This window comes from Orycteropus afer, unplaced genomic scaffold (genome assembly GCF_000298275.1).
Source record: "Orycteropus afer afer isolate SDZICR_OR568_19922 unplaced genomic scaffold, OryAfe1.0 scaffold00150, whole genome shotgun sequence".
In the NCBI taxonomy this organism is placed as follows: domain Eukaryota; kingdom Metazoa; phylum Chordata; class Mammalia; order Tubulidentata; family Orycteropodidae; genus Orycteropus; species Orycteropus afer.
In genome coordinates, this window is record NW_006921737.1 from 177944 (window position 1) to 204459 (window position 26516).

At 50.0% G+C, this 26516-nt stretch overlaps 2 protein-coding genes across 2 annotated transcripts in view; one reads left to right on the forward strand and one right to left on the reverse strand.

The window, feature by feature from the left end:
• Window positions 1–7352: 7352 nt before the first annotated feature.
• On the forward strand, window positions 7353–24484 carry KIF7 (kinesin family member 7). The gene is made up of 18 exons (XM_007946088.1): window positions 7353–7680; window positions 9051–9251; window positions 9592–9985; window positions 10225–10741; window positions 11276–11392; window positions 12105–12332; window positions 13189–13310; window positions 13675–13790; window positions 13944–14096; window positions 17172–17374; window positions 19564–19761; window positions 20131–20256; window positions 20435–20611; window positions 21682–21897; window positions 22615–22821; window positions 23509–23707; window positions 23791–23937; window positions 24117–24484. The coding sequence occupies exons 1-18, from the start codon at window positions 7353–7355 to the stop codon at window positions 24482–24484; spliced, it is 4017 nt and encodes a 1338-aa protein (XP_007944279.1).
• A 1561-nt stretch (window positions 24485–26045) lies between these two features.
• Window positions 26046–26516, reverse strand: part of TICRR (TOPBP1 interacting checkpoint and replication regulator) — a 47757-nt gene continuing 47286 nt past the window's right edge. Inside the window, exon 23 of the mRNA XM_007946108.1 lies at window positions 26046–26158. Coding sequence (XP_007944299.1) covers window positions 26046–26158 — 113 coding nt within the window. The remainder of the gene's footprint in view (window positions 26159–26516) is intronic.

Genomic DNA, 26516 nt, shown 5'->3' on the forward strand with positions numbered 1-26516 from the left:
GCCTGCATCCTTACTGCCTTCCACCTGCATCTTCACCCTTCCATCTGCCTGTTGGATACTGGCACCCCCAGATGCTGTTGGGATGACAGTGGTGCCCTCTCATCCTATAGACTATATATCTACTCTATAACCACAGTTCATTCCAACTCTTGTTTTTTTTTTTTTAATGTTGTTGTTATTTGTCTCAAATTGGCCCCCAACTCATGCACAATGAGATTAGACCGTTAGGGTCCTAAGGGTTTTCATTGGCCGTTTTTCAGAAGTAGATCACCAGACCTTTCTTTCTAGTCTTTATTAATCTGGAAGCTCCACTGAAACCTGTTCAGCACCATAGGAACATGCAAGCCTTCATTGACAGAGAGGGTGGTGTTTGCCCATGAGGTGCATTGGCTGGAAATCAAAAACAGGTGTCATGTGAGAATTCTACCACAGAACCACAACTGCCTCCCCACTCCAGGCCCAAAGTGTTAAGATATGTGAAACCTATGAGATGCATAAATACAGTTTTAAAATTCAAACATCGCAAAAGGAGTTTCCCAGTTCCCCCCAGTACGCTAAAGAAGCAACCATAGAATCAGTTTCTTGTGTGTCCTTCCAGATACAGGCTATGCATGTACGAGCACATATTGTCTTTGTTTACACAAGCTGTAGCATGTTATACTCATCTGCTTTTTTCACTTAAATATGCCTTAGAGATCTTTTTGTATCAGTCCATATAAATCCTTGTTCTTTTTAATGGCCACATACTAAGTGCTTCATAATATGAATGTGCCCTAACTGATTTAGCCAGTTCCCTAATGATGGACTTTTAGCTTGTTTACGCTACTGCAAACAGTGCTACAATAAATGTTCTTATAAAAAATGTCTTTATGTACATGTGTAGGGTAAATTTGTAACTTGTAACCATGACAGGAGCTCTTGTGCCTTAGTGGATAAGGCATTTGGCTGCTAACCAGAAGGTCAGTGGTTCAATTCCACTGGCTGCTCCATGGGAGGAAGATGAGGCAATCTACTTCCATAAAGATTTATAGCTTTGGAAACCCAGTGGGGTCATTATGAGTTGGAATCTACTCAGTGGCAGTGGGTTTGGTTTGGTTTGTTTGTTTATCCGTGACATGCTGAGTGATAGACTATATACATTTAAAATGTTGAAAGATAATGCTAAGCAGCCTTCTAAACCAAATTCTATATGTATTGTTATTTTATTTACAGCTGCAGAAATGTACACCAATAACTATGCTACCATTATAAGTCCATTTGTTGTTAGTTGCTGTAGAGCCAATTCCAACTCATGGTGACCCCAATGAGTTACAGAGTAGAACTGCTCCATAGGGTTTTCTTGGCTGTAATCTTCACAGAAGCAGATTGCCAGGCCTCTTCTTCCATGGTGCTACTGGGTGAGTTCAAACTGGCAACTATTAGGTTAGCAGTTGAGTGCAAACTGTGCCACCTAGGGACTTCCTTGAGCCCATGACTTCAGGCCTGGGTGTGCAGAAATGCCCGGGTGTCCTGGACCTCTCCTACTCACAGTGCTTTCCTCCCAGGACTCTATACTCCTGGATGTCCTCTCCATTGTATCCTGGGCTCTTCTTGCTCAGCCATACCCCAGTAGGCAGAGATGCTGACCTCTCAGCAGCCCAGGGGAGCTGAGGCCTCGACAAGGCTGCAGCAAACACACCTGCTAGCCTGGCCCACATGCCTCACTTTGCCTTAGATCTTAGCCAGGGTGGAGAAGGACAGTATATGGAATAGGACAGCCCAGAATATAAACAGTTTAAGTCATACAAGTCTCTTTCATCACTAAAAATCCCTTGATTATGTAGCAAGGGATTATATATAATCCATATATATATATATATATATATATACACCCTGAGCCTGGCATCAGTATTTCTGAACACTTGTTGGCCAGAAATGAGAGCAAAGCAACTCCTCTAAATGGTAGATGTTTGCATCCTGCTCTAGGCTGGATGTGGGACTTTTCTCAGTTCTGGAAGGATCTCTTTGAGGAGCCTTATTGGCCCTGTGGATATGAAAGCATGTCCACACTATCTTTCATAGCTCTGAACTTTGGGGAAACCTCCACAGCATGTGCTTCACTTTGGAATGCCAAGTGTTCCTCTGCAGAGAAATATGCTGTCCCTTTTATTCCAGTTTACAAAATGCAACTCCAACTCAGTCACAGCTTTTGGAGATAGAAAAAGAACCATTATATTAAATGTAAAAAAATTTTTCCCTAGCAGAAAATAACATACAATTACTTCAATAAGGACAAAGAGGTGGCATCTTCTGACATCCTCTAACTTCACCATCAGCAGTCCAAGGCATATTCCTATGAGGACAAATGTGCCGCCACCCTCCAAACCTTTTCACCAATTCTGACACCAACTGTCCCTTCCACAGCACTCACTACTTCTCTACTGAGTTTGATAATTCCTTGCAATGGCCATGCAGAACTCACAGATAATACTTACAATTATAGGGTTTATTAGGGAAGTAAACTCACTGTCGTCGAGTTGATCCTGACTCAACAGTGACCTCTCCTTGGGTTTCTGAGGCGGTATCACTATGGAAATAGATTGCCCAATCTTCCTGCTGAGGAGTGGCTGGTGGGTTTGAACTGCCAGCCTTCTGGTTAGCAGTCAAATGCCTTAGGCATTACGCCATCAGAGCTCCTAAACCTTTTGACTGCTAACCATAAGGCTAGTGGTTCAAACCCACCAGCCACTCCTCAGAAGGAAGACTGGGCAATCTACTTCAGTATAGATACTGCCTCAGAAACCCAAGGAGGGGTCGCTGTGAGTTGGATCTGACGAGATGTCAGTGAGTTTGGATTTTTTGTTTTTTACCCAGTAATCTGGTGGGACTTACAAAAACCATGGCTAAAAAAGCCATACCAAGTAATTCACTGCACCACAATTATCTATCCAATTACTTACCACTTTCTTCTCCCTGGGTATTGGTAATGGTTTAGGCACTTGACTACTAACCAATAGTTGGTAGTTTGAGTCCATCCAGAGGTGCCTCAGAAGAAAGGCCTGGTGATCTACTTCTGAAAAACCAGCCATTGAGAACCCTGTGGAGTGTAGTAGCACTGTGAAACACAAGGGGGCACCATGAATTGGAATTGACTTAATGACAACTAGTTTGGTTTGGTTTGAATGTTGAAGGAGCATTAATTTTCAATCATTTCCAAAATAGTGCTCCAGCTAAGACTTCCAGTAATTTTAGTAACAAATAATGTGCATGTTGGGCCTACAAGGATAGGGCAAAAGTGGCTCCTTCTAAAATATCCAACCCAAAGTTTTAAAAATTACTTTAGATTTACAGAAAAGTTGCAGATAGTACAACTATCTCATAAGCTCTCATATGCCCCTCACCCAGTTCCCCCTACTGTTAACATCTTACATTGCCCAGTCACAACTATTCCTTCCCTTTGCCAATGATTAGTTCTGGCATGAACAGGCCTGAGTTGTGTGGTAATATGAGATGTGATGGAAAACCACTGGTAGGGTTCAAAGGAAGAGTTTTCCTTGATCTAAAGAGAGTGCTACATGTCACAAAGCTGTCTTCCTCCTCTGGTGGTTTTGTGTCTGAAGGTGATGGTTCTGACAACACCAAGAAAGGCAGAGGGGAGAGATGGATAGGCCAGGATCCTTGGTAATGTTGCCACTGACTCAACCTGCCCCAGAGCCCTCCTCGCTCTGGTCCCCCTGTTTGTTGTTGTTATGTGCCTCCAGTCGGACCTGGCTTGTAGCGACCCCTCCTTGGGTTTCTGAGGCGGTATCACTACAGAAGTAGATTGCCCAACCTTCCTGAGGTTTGAACTGCCAGCTTTCTGGTTAGCAGTCAAATACCTTAGGCACTAAGCTACCAGAGGTCTCCCTGTTAGTGAGATAGCAAATGGCCTTATTGTTCAAGTCACTTCAAGTTGCGTTTTCTGTTACTTGAGGCTAAGGCTTTCCCAACACAGATTTATCCAGAGCGATATGGCTTTCAGTTATATTATTTTTCTATGACAGGCAATCTTCTGTATACATAATAAGTTAAATTTCATGACTACATTAGAGTTCAATTTTTCTAAAGACATTTTAAATGACAAATATGTTTTCAGATTTTAATTAAAATCCAACCATGCATGATGTTCCCGATACATACAATCCATCAGAGGTCACAAAGATGAAGACTATTTCCTTAAGGCTGTGTGTGGACAGCCCCATATCACTTCTGCCTCTATGGGGGTGAAGTTTCCCTTGACAATGTAAAGTACAACTCAATTTCAGAAAAGTGAGAAAATGTGAGTCTTTTTTAATCTGGGAAGATGGACATTTCCATTTTGGGGAGGGGGAAGGTAGAGACTAGGAGTGGAAAATAGAAATGGGAGAAGAAGGGACCCTGAACTGTGAACAGAATTGTGTGGTACCCCCCAAAAAATGTACTGTGCTTACCTGTTTCTTCTGTACTTCTGTGCTGTTTGTTTATTTTTTTAAATTGGCATGTATTTACAGTGTATTAATAATCATAGACAAAAGGCTGATCCCCTAAATGTGAAAGTAGTTCACATCCCCCGCTTTCCCACTTCTCCATCTCTGACCCCAGCCACCCACATGATGTTTTATCTCTTTCTGACCCTAACCACCCAGAGTTAGGTCTTTACAAAATTACTTCCTGCACTGCTCTCTTTAGCCAACCAGCTACTCAAAGCTGAGTCCTCACAAGTTAGGACACCATCGTTCTAATCAACTGCCACATAGACAGACACCAGGTACCACTGGCCATCACAGCCCTTGTTAGCTCTTATAACTCAATAGAATGACTCACAGAACTCACAGAAAGGGCTATACTCACTTAAAAAACAAACAAACAAATTTACTGCCGTGGAGTCCATTCGACTCATAGCCACCTCGTCTTGGGTTTCCGAGGCGGTATGAAGATTGGGCTTCTGTAGTGACACTGCCTTGGAAACCCAAGGAGGGGTCGCTATGAGTCAGGTCCGACTCCACGGCACATAACAACAACAACAATTTCTACAGAAGTAGATTGCCCAATCTTCCTTCTGAGGAGTGGCTGGTGGGTTTGAACCGCCAGCCTTCTGGTTAGCAGTCAAGTGCCTTAGGCACTACGCCATCAGAGTTCCTATCAACCTTAAAAGGGGTGGTGAAATCAGACCATTAAAGGGGGAGAAGGGTAGGGGTGGAGGCTTCCATGTGCCTAGACCTTAGCTGTGCTTTGAGGGTGCGTAGGGAGTGAGGGAGGAGCTCTGGTAGCATAGTGCCTAAGGCACTTGACTGCTAACTAGAAGCCTGGCGGTTCAAACCCACCAGCCACTCCTCAGAAGGAAGGTTGGGCAACCTACTTCCTAGTAATCATGCCTCGGCAACCCAAGGAGGGGTCGCTATGAGTCAGGGCCGACTTGATGGCACATAACAACAACAACAGGGAGCGAGGTAGAGAGGCAGCATTGGGAGGTGGGGATGGGGGAACGTCTATGCATGAAGGAAGAATGAATGAACCAACGAATAGTACAGTTTCTCTCTAGTGCACTGTTATTCAGCTTCTCAGGGTTAGAAAATTCACTCTTCCTACAGAGCGGGAAGGGAGCTCTGGTAGCATAGTGGCTAAGACATTTGCCTGCTAACCAGACGGCTGGCGGTTCAAACCCACCAGCCACTCCTCGGAAGGAAGGTTGGGCAATCCTACTTCCGTAGTGATACTGCCTCGGAAGCCCAAGGAGGGGTCGCTATGAGTCGGGTTTGACTCGACGGCACATAACAACAACAACATAACAACAGAGCGGGAAAAGCCCCTAGTTAGTTTTCAACTTCTAACTTGTTAGAACTGTGAGATTTCGAAAAACCAGACTGGCCTCATTTGTCTCTGTATCAGAACTTTGCCAGTGTTGCGTTGGGACCAGCGCGCGACGGCCGAGATCCAACACAGCCCCTGGGAAAAGGTGGACGTGTTGGCCCCGCCCCTAGGCTAGGCCCCGCCCCGGCTCCGCCCCTCTCTGCCAGCAGGCTGACTGCCTGGCGTCGCCTGGCTTGCGCCTCGTCCTTCAAGCGCCAAGGCGGGCGGAGTTGCGGGTGAGGGGCGGGATGTTTTAGGGGGGGTGGGGGTCCCGATGACGGCATCGGAGCGCGCCGTGCTGGGGCTCCAAGCCTAACTACATCGCCCGGGGACTGCACCCGTACAGGAGTAGGTGCGTGCTGCCTGATAGGGTGTGGAGGGCAAGGATCCGGGTGGGACGGGGGAGGGGCGCGCTCGCCCCCTGCCTACGCAGCCGTGGGCCAGGTGGCATCGGGAGCCGGGGTGTCTGGGGAGCCCTGACCAGCATGAGGAGTCCTCCACCCTTGCCTACTGGCCTATCAGAGGCCCCTCCCTGGGCGAGTGGCGCCTCTTCTTCCCTAAGTCGGAGGGCTGAGGCTAGCTAGCATCGCGGGCTTGGCCAGAAGGAGCGAGCAAGCGCGAGGCTACAAGGGTCGGGCCCTCATTTATAATCACTTCTCCAAACTTTCTCGGAGCTCCTGTCCCGGGCCCGCTGCCTCTGGCCGCCGATCCCCTATCCTGACCCGCCGGGCTCCCGAATGCACTTTTGTAGTTGCCTGGGCACTGTTGGTGCGCTAGGCACTGTGCCGGGAGGTGGGGCTTGTTAAGGTTTGCAATCCCAAGGGCAGTGGGGAGACTTTGGGGTTGGGGGTGGCATGATCTCATTTGTTTTTCTGAAAGATTCCCTTGGCTGCTGTTTTGGAAGGGACAGGGATACCGAGACCAGAGAAAAGGCTTGTAAAAATCATCCTGTCAGGATGTCCCTGGCCTGGGGCCAGGGCTTTGACAATAAGATGGGAGAAACAGGTAGACTTGAGAGAGATTTAGGCGATGGAAGTCCGCCGGATTTGGCAGTGAGAGTTTGGTCTTGATTTTTTAGAAGGTGGTGAAAGTATGATAAAGGACTGTGAAAAATCCAGAAGGATGTTAGGGAGTGGGGTTTCCTGGTTGTGTGTGTGTGTAGGGAGGGTTCTTACAGGACATGGGGTTACAGGGGAAGGGTGCAGCTGGAACACAGAAGCCTTCCCGTGTCAAGAGGAGGAGTTAAGGCCTTATTTTGTCAGTGATATGAGCTATGAAATGATACTACTCTGTGGGACTATAGTTTGTCCCTTTCAGCATTTGGCACCAGCCTGTGAGTGTGGGATGTTCTGACTTTGACCAGCCTCCCCTCAATCCCTCCAAAGTCAAGAGCTGCAGAATCTGGCTCCAGGTTACCTGCAGGGTGAGTCCAGCATTGGAGTTCAGGTATTAATGGCAGTGTGCTCTCCTTCTCTCAGCAGGGCCTGGAGCAGCACCCCCTCAACATGGGGTTGGAGGCCCAGAGGTCACCAGGGACAGAGGAGGCCCCAGTGAGAGTAGCCCTACGAGTCCGCCCACTGCTGCCCAAGGAGCTGCTGCATGGGCATCAGAGCTGCCTGCAGGTGGAGCCAGGGTGTGGCCGTGTCACTCTGGGCCGTGACCGCCATTTTGGCTTCCATGTGGTACTGGCCCAGGACGCCAGTCAGGAGGACGTGTACCAGGCTTGTGTGCAGCCCCTCCTTGAGGCTTTCTTTGAGGGCTTCAATGCCACTGTCTTTGCCTATGGTCAGACAGGCTCTGGGAAGACGTACACCATGGGGGAGGCCAGTGTGGGTGAGTGACCCTCCTGAATTTCTGTCCCTGTCCCCTCACTGCTATATGCTGTTGAAGATAAGGGGTATCAGGGGAGAAGAGCAGGATGAACATAGAAATCTGCAGCCCAGGGTGGGACCAGTCATGTCAGTGGGCCAGTCATATCAGTGGGCAGGGCAGGAACCAGTCTTAGGTGCCCTGCTGGAAAACCAGGTCCTTGGAGGTGAGTGACCTTCTCAACTCCATAGAGATAGGGCTACACTGCCTTATTCTGGGAACCAGCCAGAAGCTGGCATGTCTTTAGAGGTCACTGGGATGGCTGAAAAAGATCAGGAATCCATATTGTAGTTGGAGAGTCGGGACAGTGAATGCTTGTCCTAGAAGAGGGGGGCCTTGGTTATAGAGCAGGTAGGTTTAGTGAAACTCTACAGAGGAGTTTTGCTTCCTGGGCTTATTGAAGGGACTAAACAAAAAACAAAACAAACAAACAAAAAAATCGGACCCACTGTCATTGACTCCCCCATTGGGTTTCCAAGACTAAATCTTTATGGAAGTAGATTGCCTCATCTTCCTCCCGTGGAACAGCTGGTAAGTTTGAACCACCAACCTTCTGGTTAGCAGCTAAATGCCTTAGCCACTATGCCATTTAAGTAGCATGAACTGTCTTCTCTTAGGGTACAATAGCATACATGTTTGTGGTAGAAAATTAGGAAAATACAGAAAAACATGCACAGAATAAACCTACTTGAAATTACCTTTCAGAGATCACTCATCCTTTTATCTTTTGTTTTTTTCTCTGTGAAAATTAGTGTACTTTTCAAAAATTGGGTTATATGGTACCCATTCTTTTGTACCCTGCTTTATTTATTTATGAACATACCGTGAACATTTCTCTATAGCATTAAATATTCTTCAATCTGATTTTTTAAATGGGTACCTGGCATTCCATTGTTAAAGTAATTTATTTAACCTAATGCCCTGTTGCATCTTAGGATGAATTTTTTTGAGTTATGTGGAGTGCTGCTCTGAATATCCTCCAAGTACTTCTTTGGGATAAATTTAAGGAGACGTTTAGATAAATGAGTGTGGTCGATAGTAATGAAGTCCCTGTCCCCAGGAGCAAGTCAATGGTGTCTGCTCTTTTGTTGGGGAAGTAGTGGAGGGGATGCTTGCATCATGAAAGGGGTTGGTTGAAGCATGGGAAGTTGTTTCCAACTTTGAAATTGTATAATTCTGCCTGGCCTAACCCCTGGCCACCCTGGACTCTGGCCTGGCTCAGGCTGCCCAGCTAATCCTAGCCGCTGCTGCTGCCTTCTCCACACTGGAGTCCCATCCTCCAGCTGTGCCCAGCTTCAGGCAAGGTGGCAGCAGGCCCTGTGGTGTCTTCCCAGCCTCCCTCCATGAGGACGAGCAGGGCATCATCCCACGGGCTATGGCTGAAGCCTTCAAGCTTATCGACGAGAATGACCTGCTTGACTGTCTGGTGCATGTGTCCTACCTTGAAGTGTACAAGGAGGAGTTCCGTGACTTGCTTGAGGTGGGCACTGCCAGCCGTGACATCCAGCTTCGGGAAGATGACCGAGGGAATGTCGGTAGGACACCCCCTGCCCCCAGTAGGACTGGAGTGGGGCACTTGGCCTGGGGAGGCTTCACCTCTGAAAGGGGACTTACCTGTCTGAGAGATACACCTCTTCTCCTGGAAACCCCTTGTATCCTCAGTCTCAAGTTCAGTATATACTTCTGCTTCCCTAAGTGAGAGACCTTGAGGTGGGCATGGGGGGAAGCTGGATGGGAGGGACGCCCTGGGCATGGGGAGGGGGTAACCTGGGCCAGGAAGAACAGGTAGGGGGCTAGACTTGCCTGCCTGCCCTCCCTTCTCAGTCAGCCTGGGACTGCCATTTCATGGGGGCTTACAGCTAGCTCTGCCCGCAGTGCTGTGTGGGGTGAAGGAGGTGGACGTGGAGGGCCTTGATGAGGTGCTGAGCCTCTTGGAGATGGGCAATGCAGCACGGCACACGGGGGCCACGCACCTGAACCGACTCTCCAGCCGCTCCCACACAATCTTCACGGTGACCCTGGAGCAGCGGGGTCGCGCTCCCAGCCGTTTGCCCCGACCTGCAGCTGGCCAGCTGCTCATCTCCAAGTTCCACTTTGTGGACCTGGCGGGCTCCGAGAGGGTGCTGAAGACCGGCAGCACAGGCGAGCGGCTCAAGGAGAGCATCCAGATCAACAGCAGCCTCCTGGCTCTGGGCAACGTCATCAGCGCCCTGGGCGACTCCCAGCGCCGTGGCAGCCACATCCCCTATCGTGACTCCAAGATCACCCGGTGAGCTGCTCATTTCTGTCATAGCTCATATGTGGGCTCTGGGCGTGGGGACGTCGAGCCTGCTAAGGGATAGCATCTCTTTTTGACTTCTGGGGACATGGGCCTACAGTTCGAGACCGCATAGGTCTCTGCCCACAAGGAACCAAATTGAGGGTGAGGCCCCATTCTGAGGTCTAGATGGCTGGCCCTAGGCTTGGTGCTTTGGCGTACCTGAGGCACCTTATCCTTGGCGCCCATAGGATCCTCAAAGACTCCCTCGGGGGAAATGCCAAGACTGTGATGATTGCCTGCGTCAGCCCTTCGTCCTCCGACTTTGATGAGACGCTCAACACTCTCAACTATGCCAGCCGTGCCCAGAACATCCGCAATCGCGCCATGATCAATTGGCGGCCAGAGGCAGAGCGGGCGCTGGAGGAGACGGCGGCTGGGGTGCGGGGACCACCGCGGCACCGCTCGGAAACGCGCATCATCCACCGCGGCCGGCGCGTCCCCGGTACCGCCGCGGCCCACGCAGCCGCCGCTCGTCTGGATGCCGAGTGCGCGCGCTGCAGGGCCCGTGCTGATGCTGCCTGCAGCCTTCTGCGCGAGCTGCAGTCTGAGCCTGGCCTGCCTGGCGCCGCTGCGCGTAAGGTGCGCGATTGGCTGTGCGCGGTTGAAGGCGAGCGCAGCGCTCTGAGCTCCGCTTCCGGGCCGGACAGTGGCATCGAGAGCGCCTCCAATGAGGACCAGGCCGCGCAGGGGCCTCGAGAGAGAAAGGTGGTCAAGGGCCTGGCGGACACCCCCGCTTCCCCGGGAGGTGGGGAGGGGGAAAGGGAAAAGGAGAGTTCAGACATTCATTTGTGCCCCTGCCGTCTGTCCATTAGCAGAGCTCATTGAGAATTCAGTCACTTCTCACTTTTCTTAACCTCATCTGGTCCCTAGGATCTCCAGCTGAAATAGGGATAACATTTGCACGTACCTCCTGGGGATGTTGTGAGGGCTGAATATGAAACCTAGAGCCCAGCATACTGGTGAAGGCTTAGTAAGTTGTTTCTAATAACAGTGGTGACGTTATTATTATTAAAAATATGATTAATTGCAAGAGGTGGCCCAAACAGCTTGCAAAGGAGATCCCAGGCCAGGTGGGGTCTGGGGTGCCCTCCCCCCCTGGGTCTGGGAGCCCCCATTGTAGGCAGGTCTTAGGATGAAGTAGGTAGTCAGGGTAGGAGAGCTGGTGGCAGGGCAAAGAGTGGGCTGGGGTGTTCCAGGGAGAGGCATGCTTGCCCTGAAACCTCTCTTGCTGCCTCATAGGAAGATGAGGGGGCACAGCAGATGCTTACACTGCAGAGCCAGGTGGCCCGGCTGGAGGAGGAGAACCGAGACTTTCTGGCTGCCCTGGAGGATGCCATGGAACAGTACAAACTGCAGGTGGGGCCACCTGGACTAGGTGAAATCTGAGCTGAGTCTCAGGATGAGAGAGAGTTAGCCAGGCTGACCAGCAGGGTAGGCAGAAATAGGGGTGCACAGCATGAGTGAAAGTGTGGAGGTCAGGAACAGAATAAGGAGGGTGGGCAACTGGGCAGCACCACTTGGCTGATCATGCGCTCATGGCACTGTGCAGCCAAGCTCTTCCTCCTGGCTCCTGATGAAAAGTCACCTTTGCTCTTGGTGCCCTATGGTGGCAATGATCAGAAGTGGAGGGCTGGCATGGAGGGAGTGTGATGAGGTCTTGGCTGGGCTGTGAGAGCTTGAAAGTGAGTGAATACAGTGGTGATGAAGAAGTAGTCATGATGGAGGGCATTTTGGCTTTCTTATCCCTGATCATCTCTTACCTGGAGCCCAGAGACCTTGGGACTTCCCTTACCCCAGTCAATCCCCCACCACCACACACGTACTGGCTGCGTGACCAGTATGCTGGTGCTCAATTCCTCTGATTCTCACTTCCACATCTGTAAAATGGGTATACAGATGGTACCCTCTTTCACAGGCCATTAAGCCTTATGTGTGTGAGAGATTTAGCCCAGGGAAGGGAGGGTCGCCTTAGACCTGTTCTTCCTTTTCCTTCACTTCCACCTGTTGATGAGGACCTTTATCCCTCTACATCCATATCCCCCATCAGCACCCTGGCCATGTCTTGCAGAGTGACCGTCTGCGTGAGCAGCAGGAAGAGATGGTGGAGCTGCGGCTGCGGCTGGAGCTGGTGCGCCCTGGTTGGGGGACCCCAGGGCTTTTGCAGGGCCTACCAGCTAGGTCTTTTGTGCCTCGGCCTCACACGGCCCCTCTGGGGGGTGCCCAGACCCATGTGCTGGGCATGGTACCCCCTGCCTGCTTTCTTGGTGATGAAGTTGATCCCAAGCAGTGGGGAGAGGTGAGGAGGTGATATGGCAGGGTGTCTGCTGAACCTTGCTAGACTGGGCAGGCTCCAGGCAGGGGATGGGCTGTGAGATGTGAGATGTGAGATGCTCTTTCAGGTGTCCCTAGAGGAAGGGCTAAGATTTGAGTGACTGTGGGGCCTCTCAAAGAGGTCAGGTGTCATTGGGTGGTAGGCCTTGGGATGGCTGGAGATTGCTTGGAGTGAGAAAGTTACAGCTTTTGGCAGTAAATGGAAAGTTTGCACACCTCAAGAGATGGAGAGCTCACCACCTTGAGGCAAAGTCTGTCTTTGAATGGCTCTCCACAAGGTCACTTTTCTGTTGAGCCTTAATCTGTCCCCCTCAGCCTTGGTCTCCTGTTCTGGTTTTGCCACTTGTGGTCTTTTGGACCATGACTGCCCCTGCATCTGCCTGAAAGCTCTGGGTCTCTCAGCTTCAAAGGCCTGAGGGTCTAAGGAATAGAGGACATGGGTTTACAGAGGTCTGGCACATATCCGCCACTGCAGGGCATTTCTGGCTGTGTGGGGATACAGGTGTCTTCTTGACCTGCATACCTGCCTTCAGGGCAAGATAAGACTTAGGTGTAGAGAACCTGTATTCAAGATGGAAAGGGTGACTGTCACCAGATGCTGTGGGTGCTGGAGTAGGGGAGGAAGCTCTTATCTGCAGCTGGAAAGTGGAAAGGCTTCATTTGAGCTAGCTCTTGAAGGTAGACAGGGCTCAAGGAGGCAGAGATGTGAGGAGGGCATGCAAGGCGGGTGTACCGTAAGCACGGAAATGCGGAAGTGGGAAATGGACTGATGAGGACACCTGAGGTGTTTCTGCTGTGAAACCCTGATCCTCCCCTGGCAGCTGACAGGTGACAAGGAAGCTGGCACCGAGGTACTGGTGGAGGAAGACAGGCTGGGAAGTGGCCCTTCAACTTCATCAGAGGAGGAGGAGGAGCCACCCAAGCGGACCCTGCATCTGCGCAGGTGAGTGGGACTCCTACCTGAGCCTGCCAAGGACCTAGCCTGGGTGGAATAGGACCCTGTCTCCCCCCTGCCCCAATAGCAGTGGCTTTCACACTGCTGGCCTAGGCGTCTTGGGTTTCAAAGTATTCTCCCTAAAACACCCTAGCCAGTCCTGGATAGAGAGTAGGGTGGACTTGGCTCTGAGCCAAGTGGGCTCACTAAGGTGGGGGTCTGTGAGGTGGCCCTCGATGTTCCCACCTGCCAGGTTCCTCCTAGGCTCAGAGTTCTGTAACACTTGGCTTCTCTTCTTCCCTCCAACCCTGGGAGGTGGCTAAGCTAGGGCAGGGACTGGGGAGGGGTACAAACTTTTGCTTCTGCCTTCTAGAAATGGGATTGGCAGCTGGAACCGGAAGGTGGGGGTCCACCCAGCGAGTCCAACCAATAGGAAGGGCCCAGAGCTTCGCCTTGAAGAACTGGGTGCACCCATCCCAGGGCCCAGAGGTAAGCTAGGTGGGATGTGGAGGGCCCCTTCCCCTTACCATGGTCCTGGACTGACCACCTGGGTGCATCTACCCATCCATCACCCCTGCCCAAGGTGTGCCTCTCCCTTCTTCCCCTCCCGGCCTCCCCTCACTGTCAGTCTGCCTGTTGCAGTAGTTGATGAGAGCAAGGCCCCAGCTCGGCCCCGCCAGACCCCTGCCGCTGCAGCCTCTGAATGGCGGCTAGCCCAGGCTCAGCAGAAGATCCGAGAGCTGGCCATCAATATCCGCATGAAGGAGGAGCTCATTGGAGAGTTAGTCCGCACAGGTACTGGCAGGGACATTCAGGTGGGCCTCCCACCAGGCATGATTTCCTATTTGTTAATTCTGTGTTATTTTAGAGGGGGCTTGCCAGTGTGGAAAGGAGCTCTGGTAGCATAGTAGTGTTTGGCTGCTAACCAAAAAGGTTGGCAGTTTGAACCCACCAGCTGTTTCACGTGAGAAAGATGAGGTAGTCTGCTTCCGTGAATACTTACAGCCTTGGAAACCCTATGGAGCAGTTCTGCTCTATCCTAAAGGGTTCCTATGAGTCAGAATCAACTTGATGGCAGTAGGTTTGGTTTGTCAGTGTGGAAGAAGCTTTGGTGGTGCAGTGGTTAAAGCATTCGGCTGCTAACCAAAAGGTTGGTGGTTTGAACCCACCAGCTACTCCACAGAAGAAAGATTTGGCAATCTGCTTCTGTAAAGATTTACAGCCTTAGAAAACCTATGGGTAGTTCTCCAGTGTCCTATAGGGATGCTATGAGTTGGGATCAACTTGACGGCAATGAGTTCCAGCATGGTGGTGAAGAGCAGGCTCTTGAACCAGAAGGCTGGGGTAGATTCCCAGTTCATCTTCTCCCAGCTGTGTGACCTTGAACAAACATATCCCCTCTGTGCTTGAGTTTTCTCATCCCTATAATGAGGATAGTAATCATGTCTATTCATAGGGCTGTTGTGAGGGTGAAATGAGTTAATTCAGGTTAAGTGCTTAGAATAGCTCCCAGTAAGCATTACTTATTATTTATCAAGTACCTGCTGTATATCAGGCTCTGTGCTGGGCACAGGCTCTTTCAGTCCTGGGAAGCATATACTGTGTGACCAAGGACTGGGTGTCCCCAGATCATGTAGTTTGTGACTGGTGATATGGGTGAAAGGGTGGGTGTTTTGGTTCCCTGGTGCCACTCTGACAGTAATATACCACAATTAGGATGGCTTTAACAAACAGGAGTTTATTCTCTTACAGTTTTGGAGGCTAGAAGTCTGAGGTCAAAGTGCCAGGCTGTAGTGGCTGGGTGAAAGCCCCTTGACTTTGGACTTCAGCTCTACCTCTTGCTCCCAGCCCACTGAAGCTGGAGGCATCTCTTCACTTAGGCAGCTGCTGGCTGCTGAGGCTGACAAACCCAAGGTTGACAAGTAAAAAGGCACAGGCTTGATATTACCAAACCACACAGCTGGCCATTGATTCAAATCCATTAAGAGACCCAAGATTGGCAGACAACATGGCAGTCTGCTGAACAATGACTTGGCTACATGCAGGGTTCAAGTGTGCCAAAAGCTAGAGAACTTCCCCAAGGTTGCTTCTTGTATGCTGGAAGCAGACCAATCTCTAAAGCAGCTACTCAGCTGCTCCAATAGATTCCACCATGAAGCTGATTACCAATCTCACCATGGAGAATAACTACATCCAGCTGTCCAGCCAAGTTGACATATAACCTTAACTACCACCAAACAAACCACACACTGCCATGGAGTCGATTTGACTCATAGTGACCCCATTTGGTTTTCCAAGGCAGTAAATCTTTATGGAAGCAGATTGCCCAGTCTTTCTTTTGCAGAGTGGCTGGTGAGTTTGAACCGCCAGCCTTCTGATTAGCAGTCAAATGCTTTAGGCACTATGCCACAAAACCAAAACCAAAACCCAACTCACTGCCATCGAGTCATTTCCAACTCATAGTGACCCCACTTTGGGTTTCTGAGACAGTATCTCTATAGAAGTAGATTGCCCAGTCTTCCGAGGAGTGGCTGGTGGGTTTGAACCATCAGCCTTCTGGTTAGCGGTCAAATGCCTTAGGCACCACACTACTGGAACTCCTTTAACTACTACAGTGGGGGACGATTTTTTTTTCATTGTGCTTTGGGGAAAATTTATTTACAAAGCAGATTTGTTTTACATTTAATAGTTCATACACATTTGATGTCACAGCCCCTATTATCATCCCCAAACATAAAAAACTCTTATCCCCTCTCCTCCTGTGACTCCCCCCCCCCAACCCTTCTTATCTATGCATTCCTGTCTGTCCAGCTTTCCCTCTATGTGAATGCTGCCCATTTGATGTCTCATGGCTGACTGACCCATGGGGTACATCTCCCCAGGGTAGATGGGTGCAGGTGGGGGACAATTTTATGTGGTAACCAGTTGAGCTTTTTTATTTTAATAGTTGTAAGTATATAACAAAATTCATTATGGAAAATTTCAGATACACATACAAAAGAGAATAATATAATGCACCCCTATCTACTTATTAGAAGTTACCAAGATTTTGCTACTTTTGTGTTATCCCTCCCTTTTTGTTTGTAAATCCCCAAACATCACATCATATCATCCCTATGCCTTTCAGTGTGCCTATCTAAAAAATTTGGACTTTCTTTTTTTTTTTTTTTTTTTTTCTTAATCATAATGCCATTAACACATTTGATAAGATTAGTAATAATTCCTTGGATGTCAACTAATGCCTAGCCATGAACCCATGGCTTGGTTATTGAACAATGTCTGTTTACAGTTCGTTTGCTTGAATCAGGCTCCACACTTGTTCCACACATTATATTTGCTTGTTAGGTCTCTGAAGTTCCCTGTCTCTTACCAATTCAGTCATCCAGAATATTCCAAAATCAGAATATTCTAGTTTTATCTCTTTGCTTTTTTATAGTTGTCATTTAACTTGTTCCTTTCTCCCCCATATTTCATGCAAATAGAAGTTAGTTCTACAGGCTTAATTCTTTTTTTTTTTTTTTTTAACCTGGTCTTTCCTGTATGACGTTGTCTTCTTTTTTTTTTTTTTCCTATTGTTACAGACTTAATTCTAAGTTACATATTTATTTTAATGTTTATTAGGGAAAAATAAAACTGTTAACCTTCAGTTTCCTTGTGTCACTGATGAGCATAAGGCTAATCTGAAAAGTGAGTTGATGTAAAGAAAAAATGTTATATAAGTCACAGTACTGGTGGTACAAAGGCTTGGTAAAACCCAATGCAGGTGTCTGTAGCTGAGAGCTGTCTGCAAGGCCTCCCAGGGTAATGTCTTCCAGGGCAGGTGGCTCTTGTGGGAAGGGGTGGCCTATACTGACACAGCCCTACTTCCAGGGAAGGCGGCCCAAGCCCTGAACCGCCAGCATAGCCAGCGCATCCGGGAGCTGGAGCAAGAGGCAGAGCGGGTACGGGCCGAGCTGAGTGAAGGCCAAAGGCAGCTGCGGGAGCTAGAAGGCAGGGAGCCCCAGGACGCTGGTGAGCGGTCCCGGCTCCAGGAGTTCCGCAAGAGAGTCGCTGTGGCCCAGAGCCAGGTGCAGGTCAGTGTCGGGCCCCAAGGCAGCAGCTGTGGCCTCCTAGGCTGGGGGCTCTGAGATCAGGACATGCTCCAGCCCTTGTGCCCTGGTCCCTGACTGGTGGTGATCACTCCTTCCAGGCTCCTAGGGTGAGGCTGGCAGTACAGGAGGCTGTTTTAAACACCACAGAGGAAACAAACAGGGCATTGTTGAGGGTGGGCACCTAAAGAAAATCTACCCTACATCATGCAGTCCTTCCCTCCTCTGTCCATCTATCTACCCTCCCATCTATCCACTTACTTACTCCTCTGTTCTGTCATCCTTGTTTGCAAACCTGTCTGTCCATGTGTTTATCCAGTTCATCCATCTGCTGGTCCTTTTACCAGTCGGTGTGACCAACTTCCCATTTATCCATCTGTCCATCCACCCTTTATATGCATTATCTGTTCATCCTGTTTTTCACCTTTGTATCATCCCATTGTTCTGTCTATCTGTCCACTGACCCTTCCATCCATCATATTTGCAGTTGTCCATCCATCATTCATTCCTTCTTTTGTCAGCTCAGGTGTCCAAGAGACAACACAGTAGAGCAGATGAGAGCTCAGGCTCTGGAGGCAGATTGGGTATGAATCCTAGCTCCACTTGCTGTCTGTCCTTGGTCACATTTCCTAACTTCTCTGTGCCTGTTTTCTCATCTGTGACATAGGAGTAATAATAATCATGCTGTTGTTGTTGTTATTTCCTGTCAAGTCAGACCCGACTCGTAGTGACCCTTCCTTGGGTTTCCAAGGTGGTATCACTATGGAAGTAGATTGCCCAACCTTCCTTCCAAGGAGTGGCTGGTGGGTTTGAACCACCTGCCTTCTGGTTAGCAGTCAGGTGCCTTAGGCACTACGCTACCAGAGCTCATACCTTTTAAAAAGATGGTTATGCAAAGATGAACCCTTTTGCACATACAGTACTGCATTGTCAGTGAAGGCAAACACAGGTATATGGGTAGATAGATGGGTGGACAGGCTGAACTATTAGGTATGTCTTTGCAGCAGGGAGTGTACCCAAGACCATGTACAGGGTCGGCAGACAATGGTTCTTCAAGTGTATTTGTATGTTCTGTAAGAATTTTGAGGGGTATAGTAGAGCTGACAAGGGACAAGGTTGTAGTCACTTCTTGGTCACAGCCAGCTACCCAGAGGGACCGAGTAGTTGAACCTGTGGGCTCGGGACCATAGTCACAGGGAACATCAAGCTCAATTGGCATAACATACTGCACAAAACATTGTTCCACCTCCTACTTTGGTGAGTAGTGACTGGGATCTTAAAAGCTTGCAAGCAGCCATCTAGATGCAATGATGTGTCTCTCCTCGTCCAGAGCAAAGAAGAATGAAAAAACCAAAGATTCATGGAAACAATTAGTCCTCGCAACTGGTGCACCATGCAGTCCTCAGCCCATATGACTATGAGACCAGAAGAACTAGATGGTTCCTGGCTACCATTGTCAACCACTTGGAGGGGGATCTATATAGGAGATCCTCGATAGAGAGGGAGAACAATGTGGAACAAAACTCAGAATCATTTGGGGGGAAAAAAAAAAGGGAGACCAGGTTTGCTGGTCTACCTGATGGAACTACTGAGGCTGTGGTCCCTAGCTGCCCTTCAAGTTTGGAATTGAAACCACACCTGTGGCTTCCAGCCAAACAAAAGACAGGCATAAGAGTTAAACATGTATCTGAGGTAGATACACTCCTTGGAGAGAACAATCATGGGAGAAAGGACTGTTTATGCACAGGGAGACAGCTCAGGGGGCAGGAGTGCATGGAGGGATGGACACAGGGAAGAGGTAAGTATTGGGAGGAAGTGGGAAGGGAACTGTTGAATTGGGGTAAATTGTAGTCAGTGTCATGAGACAGTGTGTGTGAGAACTGCTGTATGAAAAGTGAATTTGCTCTGTAAACTTTCACCCAAATCACAATTAAAAAAAAAAAAAAGATAGTTACGTTTATTTAATACACACAAAGCACTTAGTACAGTGCTTGGTGCATAGTAAATGCCTTGGAGGGGTTAGCTACCACTATTGTTATTAGTCCCCCAGCCACCTGCCTGTTTTCCCTTTTGTCTGTCCCTCTATCCACTCATCCACCCTTGTGGAGTGCCAGGCAGTAGGTGAGGCTCTCTGGTAGCCTCTGGTGGCCCCACGGAGGCGGTGTTGGTCCCAGGTACTGAAGGAGAAGAAGCAGGCGACGGAACGACTGGTGTCACTCTCGGCCCAGAGTGAGAAGCGGCTGCAGGAGCTCGAGAGGAATGTGCAGCTTATGCGGCAGCAGCAGGGCCAGCTGCAGAGGCGGCTGCGCGAAGAGACAGAGCAGAAGCGGCGCCTGGAGACAGAGATGAACAAGCGACAGCACCGCGTCAAGGTTGGGCCCATAGCTGCATGGGGAGCATGACCCAGGGGGTCCTGGCCCCACTACTTAGAAAACAGCAGGGCACTTGATTAGTCTGAGTTTGTGTTTTCATCTGAAAATGAGGAAAGTTCTAGGAAACTAATGGCTAGAGTGCGAGTTCAGTGAGATGAAATATCTAGGGTGTCTGCATCTTGTAGAGGTTAGGGAAGTGTTTGCTTCTCTTTACCTATCCCAGAGTCTTGGGGATGGAGGGGGGGTGAGGCTGGGGAATATGTGCAGAATTGTGTCAGGAGTGGGGCAGGCACTCCTGTGGCCTTTGAGAACAGGCAAGGCTCTGATAAGGTACTAGTGCCATTAGCTTCTTTCCCTGGCCCTCCCCAGGAGCTGGAGCTGAAGCATGAGCAGCAGCAAAAGATCCTGAAAATCAAGACGGAGGAGATCGCAGCATTCCAGAGGAAGCGGCGCAGTGGCAGCAATGGCTCTGTGGTCAGCCTAGAGCAGCAGCAGGTAGGAGGACCCAGGGTGAAAGGAGGTGGGACAACAACTGGGCTGAACCTGCACCCGAAGAGTACTGCAGCCTGGCTGGACAGTGTGGCTGGTTGCCAGGGTCCCCTGGGAGCTGCTGGTGATACACCCTTCTCTCTGTTGGAGCCGAGTTTTCTCCTGTCTCCCCTCTTCCCCTCAGAAGATTGAGGAGCAGAAGAAGTGGCTGGACCTGGAGATGGAGAAGGTTCTGCAGCAGCGCCGGGCATTGGAGGAGCTGGGGGAGGAGCTCCAGAAGCGGGAGGCCATCCTGGCCAAGAAGGAAGCCCTGATGCAGGAGAAGACAGGGCTGGAGAGCAAGCGCCTGCGGTCCAGCCAGGTGAGGCTCTGCCAGGAGAGATCCTGCCAGCTGAGTTTCCACTAGGTGATACCCTGCCAGGTGAGGTCCCTCCAAGTGATATTCCTGATAGGTGAGTTCCTGCAGGTCTAGTCAGGTGAGGTCCTTCCAGGTGATGTCCCTGCCAGGTAAGTTCCAGCCAGATGAAGTCCTGCCTTACTGGGCTATATTCTATGAATCCTCAGGAACTTTGGGGCTTTAGGATACTATGATGTGTGGGTAGAGGAACCTCTCCAAGTATCCATTTCACAATCATGTCATCTCATTAACCACCTGCTCTGGGCCTGTGCAGGTGGAATAAGGAGCAGCAGATAGAGAGAGGTGCTGTAGCCAAATAGAGTCTTCACTAGCTTTAGAGGCTGACAGACCTGGGGTTGAAACCTGGCTCTGCCAGGTATCATTACTCCCTTTTAAGTAGGAAGGCAAGCTTTTAAGCCTGTTTCCACCTATGTCAAATGGAATCATAATGTTCTCATGAGGATTACAGTGGGAAGACACAAACCTCTTCCATTAGGGGGTGCTTGCACCAAATTCCCAGGGCTTCAGACCACAGTGGTTAGGAGCCCACCCTGGCCATCATGGGTGCACTTTGTGAAGTCCAAGGAGTTTGTGCTGCAGCCAGATCATCCTTAACTCCCCTTGACCTCACTCCCTCCTACATCCGGCTCCCAGAAGGGCTGCTGATTTCCACATTCCTTCTCCAGTCCAGTCATCTCAGTGATAGTCCACATTACCATTGGCTCTGGTCCATGTCATCCTTTTCTTGCCAGGAGTGCCTCTTCCTTGCTTGTCTGTGTCCTCCTGGCCATCTCTGGGGACCCCTTCTCAGATGCTTTGGCCCCATCAACCACCAGTCCCCAAGCTTCTGCATAACTAAGAGCCAGGTCTCTCTGAGCAGCATACTCTGAGGTTCTTTTCAGGGCCATGTCTTAGCATCTGGATTAAGGGCTTATGGAGGGAAGTCCTCACTTCTTGGCAGCCAAGGACAACGTGGCAGTTTTTCATCCTTGTGGGATGGTACCTGATCTCTCATCCTTGTTGGTGCTGCCCAGGCCCTCAGTGAGGACATTGTACGAGTGTCTAGCCGGCTGGAGCACCTGGAGAAGGAACTCTCTGAGAAGAGTGGGCAGCTGCGGCAGGGCAGTGCCACCAGCCAGCAGCAGATCCGCGGGGAGATCGACAACCTGCGCCAGGAAAAGGACCTGCTACTGAAGCAGCGCCTGGAGATTGACAGCAAGCTGAGGCAGGGCAGCCTGCTGTCGCCTGAGGTACTCCCTGGGCTGCCATCGTCTGTCCATTTTCTCTTCATAGCCTGCTGGCTCTGGTGATTTGCTGGGTGCTGAGGCCAGAAAGGCAGGAGGTTTGGGGTTGGTAAGCGTGCTGGACTAGCCCTTCTGCCCCTGCTTTAGCCCTTTGCCTGTGACACAGAGGGGTTGGGCCTGGCTGACCTTTCAGTTCCCTTGCAGCTGGAACCTGGACTCATTGTCATCAGGCCCCACTCACACACGATTAAACTCCCTCCCTGCATGGGAATGGATGTTTAGCACACTTAATGTGCTTCATGGCCCTTGTATATTTGTTTTATTAGAGCAGCAGAGAAAGCCTAGGCTAATATAAATCCATTCTAGCAGACCACATGGAGCCTCTGTTGCACACCTACCATGTTTTCTATCTGGTGTGTATTTGGGGCTTCTTAGTACAGATCACTTGGAGAGAGCCATGCACCTCAGAAGCAGCCTCTTAGCAGTGCCCAGCTCTCACCCTGGGGTTAGGTAGACCAAAGCATCCCTGTGCCTGCCACTAAAGGCAGAAGGAACCTTTATCTTCACTCACTTCTCAGGATGAGGGGACATATAAAGGCAGTTTTGTGGCTAAGTGTTGACTCTTACAGTGCCTCATGTCTGCTAGGCATTGTCGTCGGGGAGTTGGTGTTCTGAGGTGGCAGAAGCCCAGTACCTCCCCCACGCATGTCCACATCCCCACAGGAGGAACGGACGCTGTTCCAGCTGGATGAGGCCATTGAAGCCCTGGATGCTGCCATTGAGTACAAGAATGAAGCCATCACATGCCGCCAGCGTGTGCTACGGGCCTCAGCCTCCTTGCTGTCCCAGTGCGAGATGAACCTCATGGCCAAGCTCAGCTACCTCTCATCCTCAGAGACCAGAGCATTACTCTGCAAGTACTTTGACAAGGTGGGTCACTGGCCACGACCCTCTGCCTCTTCCTTCCAGAACTCATGTGGGGGAGTATCTGATGGCAGCTCCAGCTAATGCCCCATTTCTGCCCAGACTGGGGACAGAATTAGGACCAACATGTCTCCAGGGCTGCCTCAGACTCGCTTCTTTAGAGCCTATTTTATGTAATGAAATTAAGACCCATTGTCCTCTTTCAGTCTTAATGGGCTAACTTTAGGGTGGCCCTTGCCCAGATTGGTGGTTCTTTATGGGGGCTGACTCTGCCTCCCAGAAGGCAGAGTCTGAAGACACTTTTGGTTATTACAATGGTGGGAAGATGTGTGTGCTATGACATCTAGTAGGTAGAAGCAAGGGATGCCGCTCAGCATCCTGCAATGCACAGGAAAGCCTCCACAGCAAAAACTGCCTGGCTCAGAACTTGCTGAGGGTGAGTAACCCTGGCCCTGATGAAATTCCACAGCTGAAGCACTGCCCATAAGCTCAGTAGCATGTGGCTGGGAAAGGGTTTGAGACAGGGATGGCAGATCAGTTTCATTTTGAGAGCCAACTCCAACGTTTACAAATCGTTGCCTAGAACATGTTGAGATGTCTGAGCCTCAGCAGGGAAGACTCAGTGATATTTTACTAATGTCTGGGTGGAGGGAGCCAGTGGCCGGGCGTGAGCCTGGACTGGCCTTGGCCCAGGTGGTGACGCTCCGAGAGGAGCAGCACCAGCAGCAGATCGCCTTCTCGGAGCTGGAGATGCAGCTTGAGGAGCAGCAGCGGCTGGTTTACTGGCTGGAGGTGGCTCTGGAGCGGCAGCGCCTGGAGATGGACCGTCAGCTGACCCTGCAGCAGAAGGAGCACGAGCAGAACATGCAGCTGCTCCTACAGCAGAGCCGAGGTGAGGCCCTAGCTGGACCCACAGGCCTTGTCCTCTGTCCATGTTCACAGCCCTCACCACTCTTCTCTGCCTTTCCGCTCTAGACCACCTTGGTGAAGGGTTAGCAGACAGCAAGAGGCAGTATGAGACCAGGATTCAAGCGCTGGAGAAGGAACTGGGCCACCACATGTGGATAAACCAGGAGCTAAAACAGAAGCTCAGTAGTTTAAATGCTACAGGCCAGAGCAGGGGTAATTTTATCTGGTGTCACTGAGCTGGACTGTGCTCTGTAGTGCCTCACTCTGAAACCAACCTTATTCCTTTCTGTCTTGGGGAGGCTTAGAGACACCCCCACTTTAGGTCTTACTAGGTCATTTCACAGGTTGCTTGCTATGCTTCATCATTGACAATGGTGTTTTCTTGGTGACAGGTGGGGAGAAGAGGAACCTGTGCATAGCAAACAGACAACCCCTTGGAAACGAAGAGGAGCCTCACTCAGCCCCTGAGCTTCCCTGGCAGCCCCTTGTCACTGAGGGTGCCCCCTGCACCTGGGAGGAGGTACGAGACTTGGTCAGAGCTCCATTGCCGCTAACATGGAAGCGCTCAAGCCTATGCAGTGATGAGCAGGGCTGCCCTGAAGAGCTGAGGCATCGGGAAACAGCTGAGGCTCTAGTGGGGCGGGGGCTGCCTGGAGCTGAGGGGAGCCTGCTCTGGAACTTTGGGCCTCTGCCCAAGCCCCGTCGGGACCTGAGAAGAGCCAGTCCAGGGATGATCGACGTCAGGAAAAACCCCCTGTAGGCTCTTGGGCAGACCCTGCCTCAGAGGGAGATGTGATCCTGCTGGAAGGTGGTGTAGCCATCATTTTGCTCCTGTGAAGGACAGTCTTTACCTCACACCCTAAGTCCACATCCTGATCTTTATGCTGACTGGAGTCAAATTCTGGCCATAGCCCAGAAGAACTAGACTCAAGATTTTAAAAATAATATGCAAATTGATACTCCGTACCTTTAAGCTGCAGCACCCGATTGCCACCTTTTGGTTTGCTCAGTTTTGGAACCATAAGCTTGGTTCTGAGCATAAATGTAGTAAGTGCCCATAAGTTGGGGGTTCAGCCAAGGCTCTTACAAAATGGTCAGGAACAACAGGGCTGTGGTTTAAATGGTCTTATGTATATATAGGGGGAGCTAGGAAACTTACTAGCACATTTTTAGAATTCTTTTTAGCCATTTCATAATAAACAAGAATAATCTACAGGAAGAAATGGGAGTTTTCACTTTGAGATTGATTTATAAGACGACTGTACAAAACAAATTGGGGAAGAGTGGCTTATTGAAACACGACAAGCGTGAAAGCTTTTTAGAGCAGGAGATGGTTCTGAATAGCTCTCACTGTTTGCCAGGCCCCTGGCCTAAACTGAACAGAATGCTGGTTAAAGGGCACCCCAGGGTCAACCATGATGCAGGTGATGGTCCCCTATGAATGGGTGGGACTATGTGTGAACTGGCTGACTATCAGTGCAGACTTGAAGTGTGGTTGACTCCAGAAACCATTAGAGCTGGACTATGGTCAGTTAACCTCAGGCTGGAACATTAAACAAAAATGCAGCCAGAGGTGATTTTATTGTCTTACCTAGGGAATAGAAAAAATCCATTCTGTCACCCCAGCAGTCTTTGGTTTCATACTCACATGGTGGACAGTGCTTTACAGTTCACAAAGCACTCCCCACGTCTGAGCCCAAGCCTCACAGCATCTCTGTGAGGCACACAGGGTACAGCCCCTTTCTCCCATTTCACAAGCTAAGGAGGCACAAAGTGGTCTCTCAACTTGCCCAAGGTCACAGTTGGGGTGGGACGGAATCCTGGGGAACAGTTCCCTGACCTCCCAGGCTGCCTCTGATTTAGCACACTAGCTATACCATCATCCCTCCCTCTCCCCGCAGCCTTCCTAATGAGGAGCAGGTGTGGAGGTAGAGGGCTGGGGTAAGTTCTGGGAGTGGATGGATTCACTAAGGGAAATAAAAAACCCTAAGGCATCCTATCTGGACTCTGAAAACTGACCACAGTAGAAGAAGCCATGGCTGACTTCACCTTCATCTCTGGAACTTTTGGTCCTGTTAAAAAGCCCTGGTTACTCCTGTTTTGGCACACTAAGCCCCAGGGTTCCATGTGTAGATCACTAAGGCCTGCATTGGATGAACTGAGTTTCTGGGCAGGCACACTGCTAAGAATTCATTTATGGTAAATGTTTGGAATTCCTTACAGAGAAAAAGCTACTCTGTCCTGGTCCAGCGTACGCAGCAGCTCCATACAAGCTCAGTAGTGTTTGTGATTACAAGTTCCACAACCTGGTGCCATCCTAACTAGCTAATCAGCTTCTTCCGTGTGTAAGTTCTACTGATGGGGCGTCTCCTTGAGAATGCACGGCTGAAAGGAGATTCTTCTGCAGTGGAGGGAAATACATCCATATCCTCATCTGGAAAAGAGGCAGAAAGTTTGAGAATGCAGGAAGTAACTGAAGACTGCATAAAAGAAAAGGGCCTTAAATTGTAGGAGAGTTACACAAAATGGGCTTACAGTAATCAGCACTGCTTGCATGTTATCCCCTCCTCTGTTATCTATACTTTTTACCACCCTCCACCCTGTATGATGAGTTTGCTGTTTTGTACATTCTTTTCAAGTCTCAGATCTGTGGGGTTTATGCTGTGTTGTGTGATTTACATCATGGTCTCCAGGAAAGAAAGCCTGAAGGCAGTCCTTCCAACCTCCTCCCACCTCCTGCATTCCCCTCAGTTCTAGCAGAAGGAAACCTCTCTCTCTAACCAGTGTTGTTA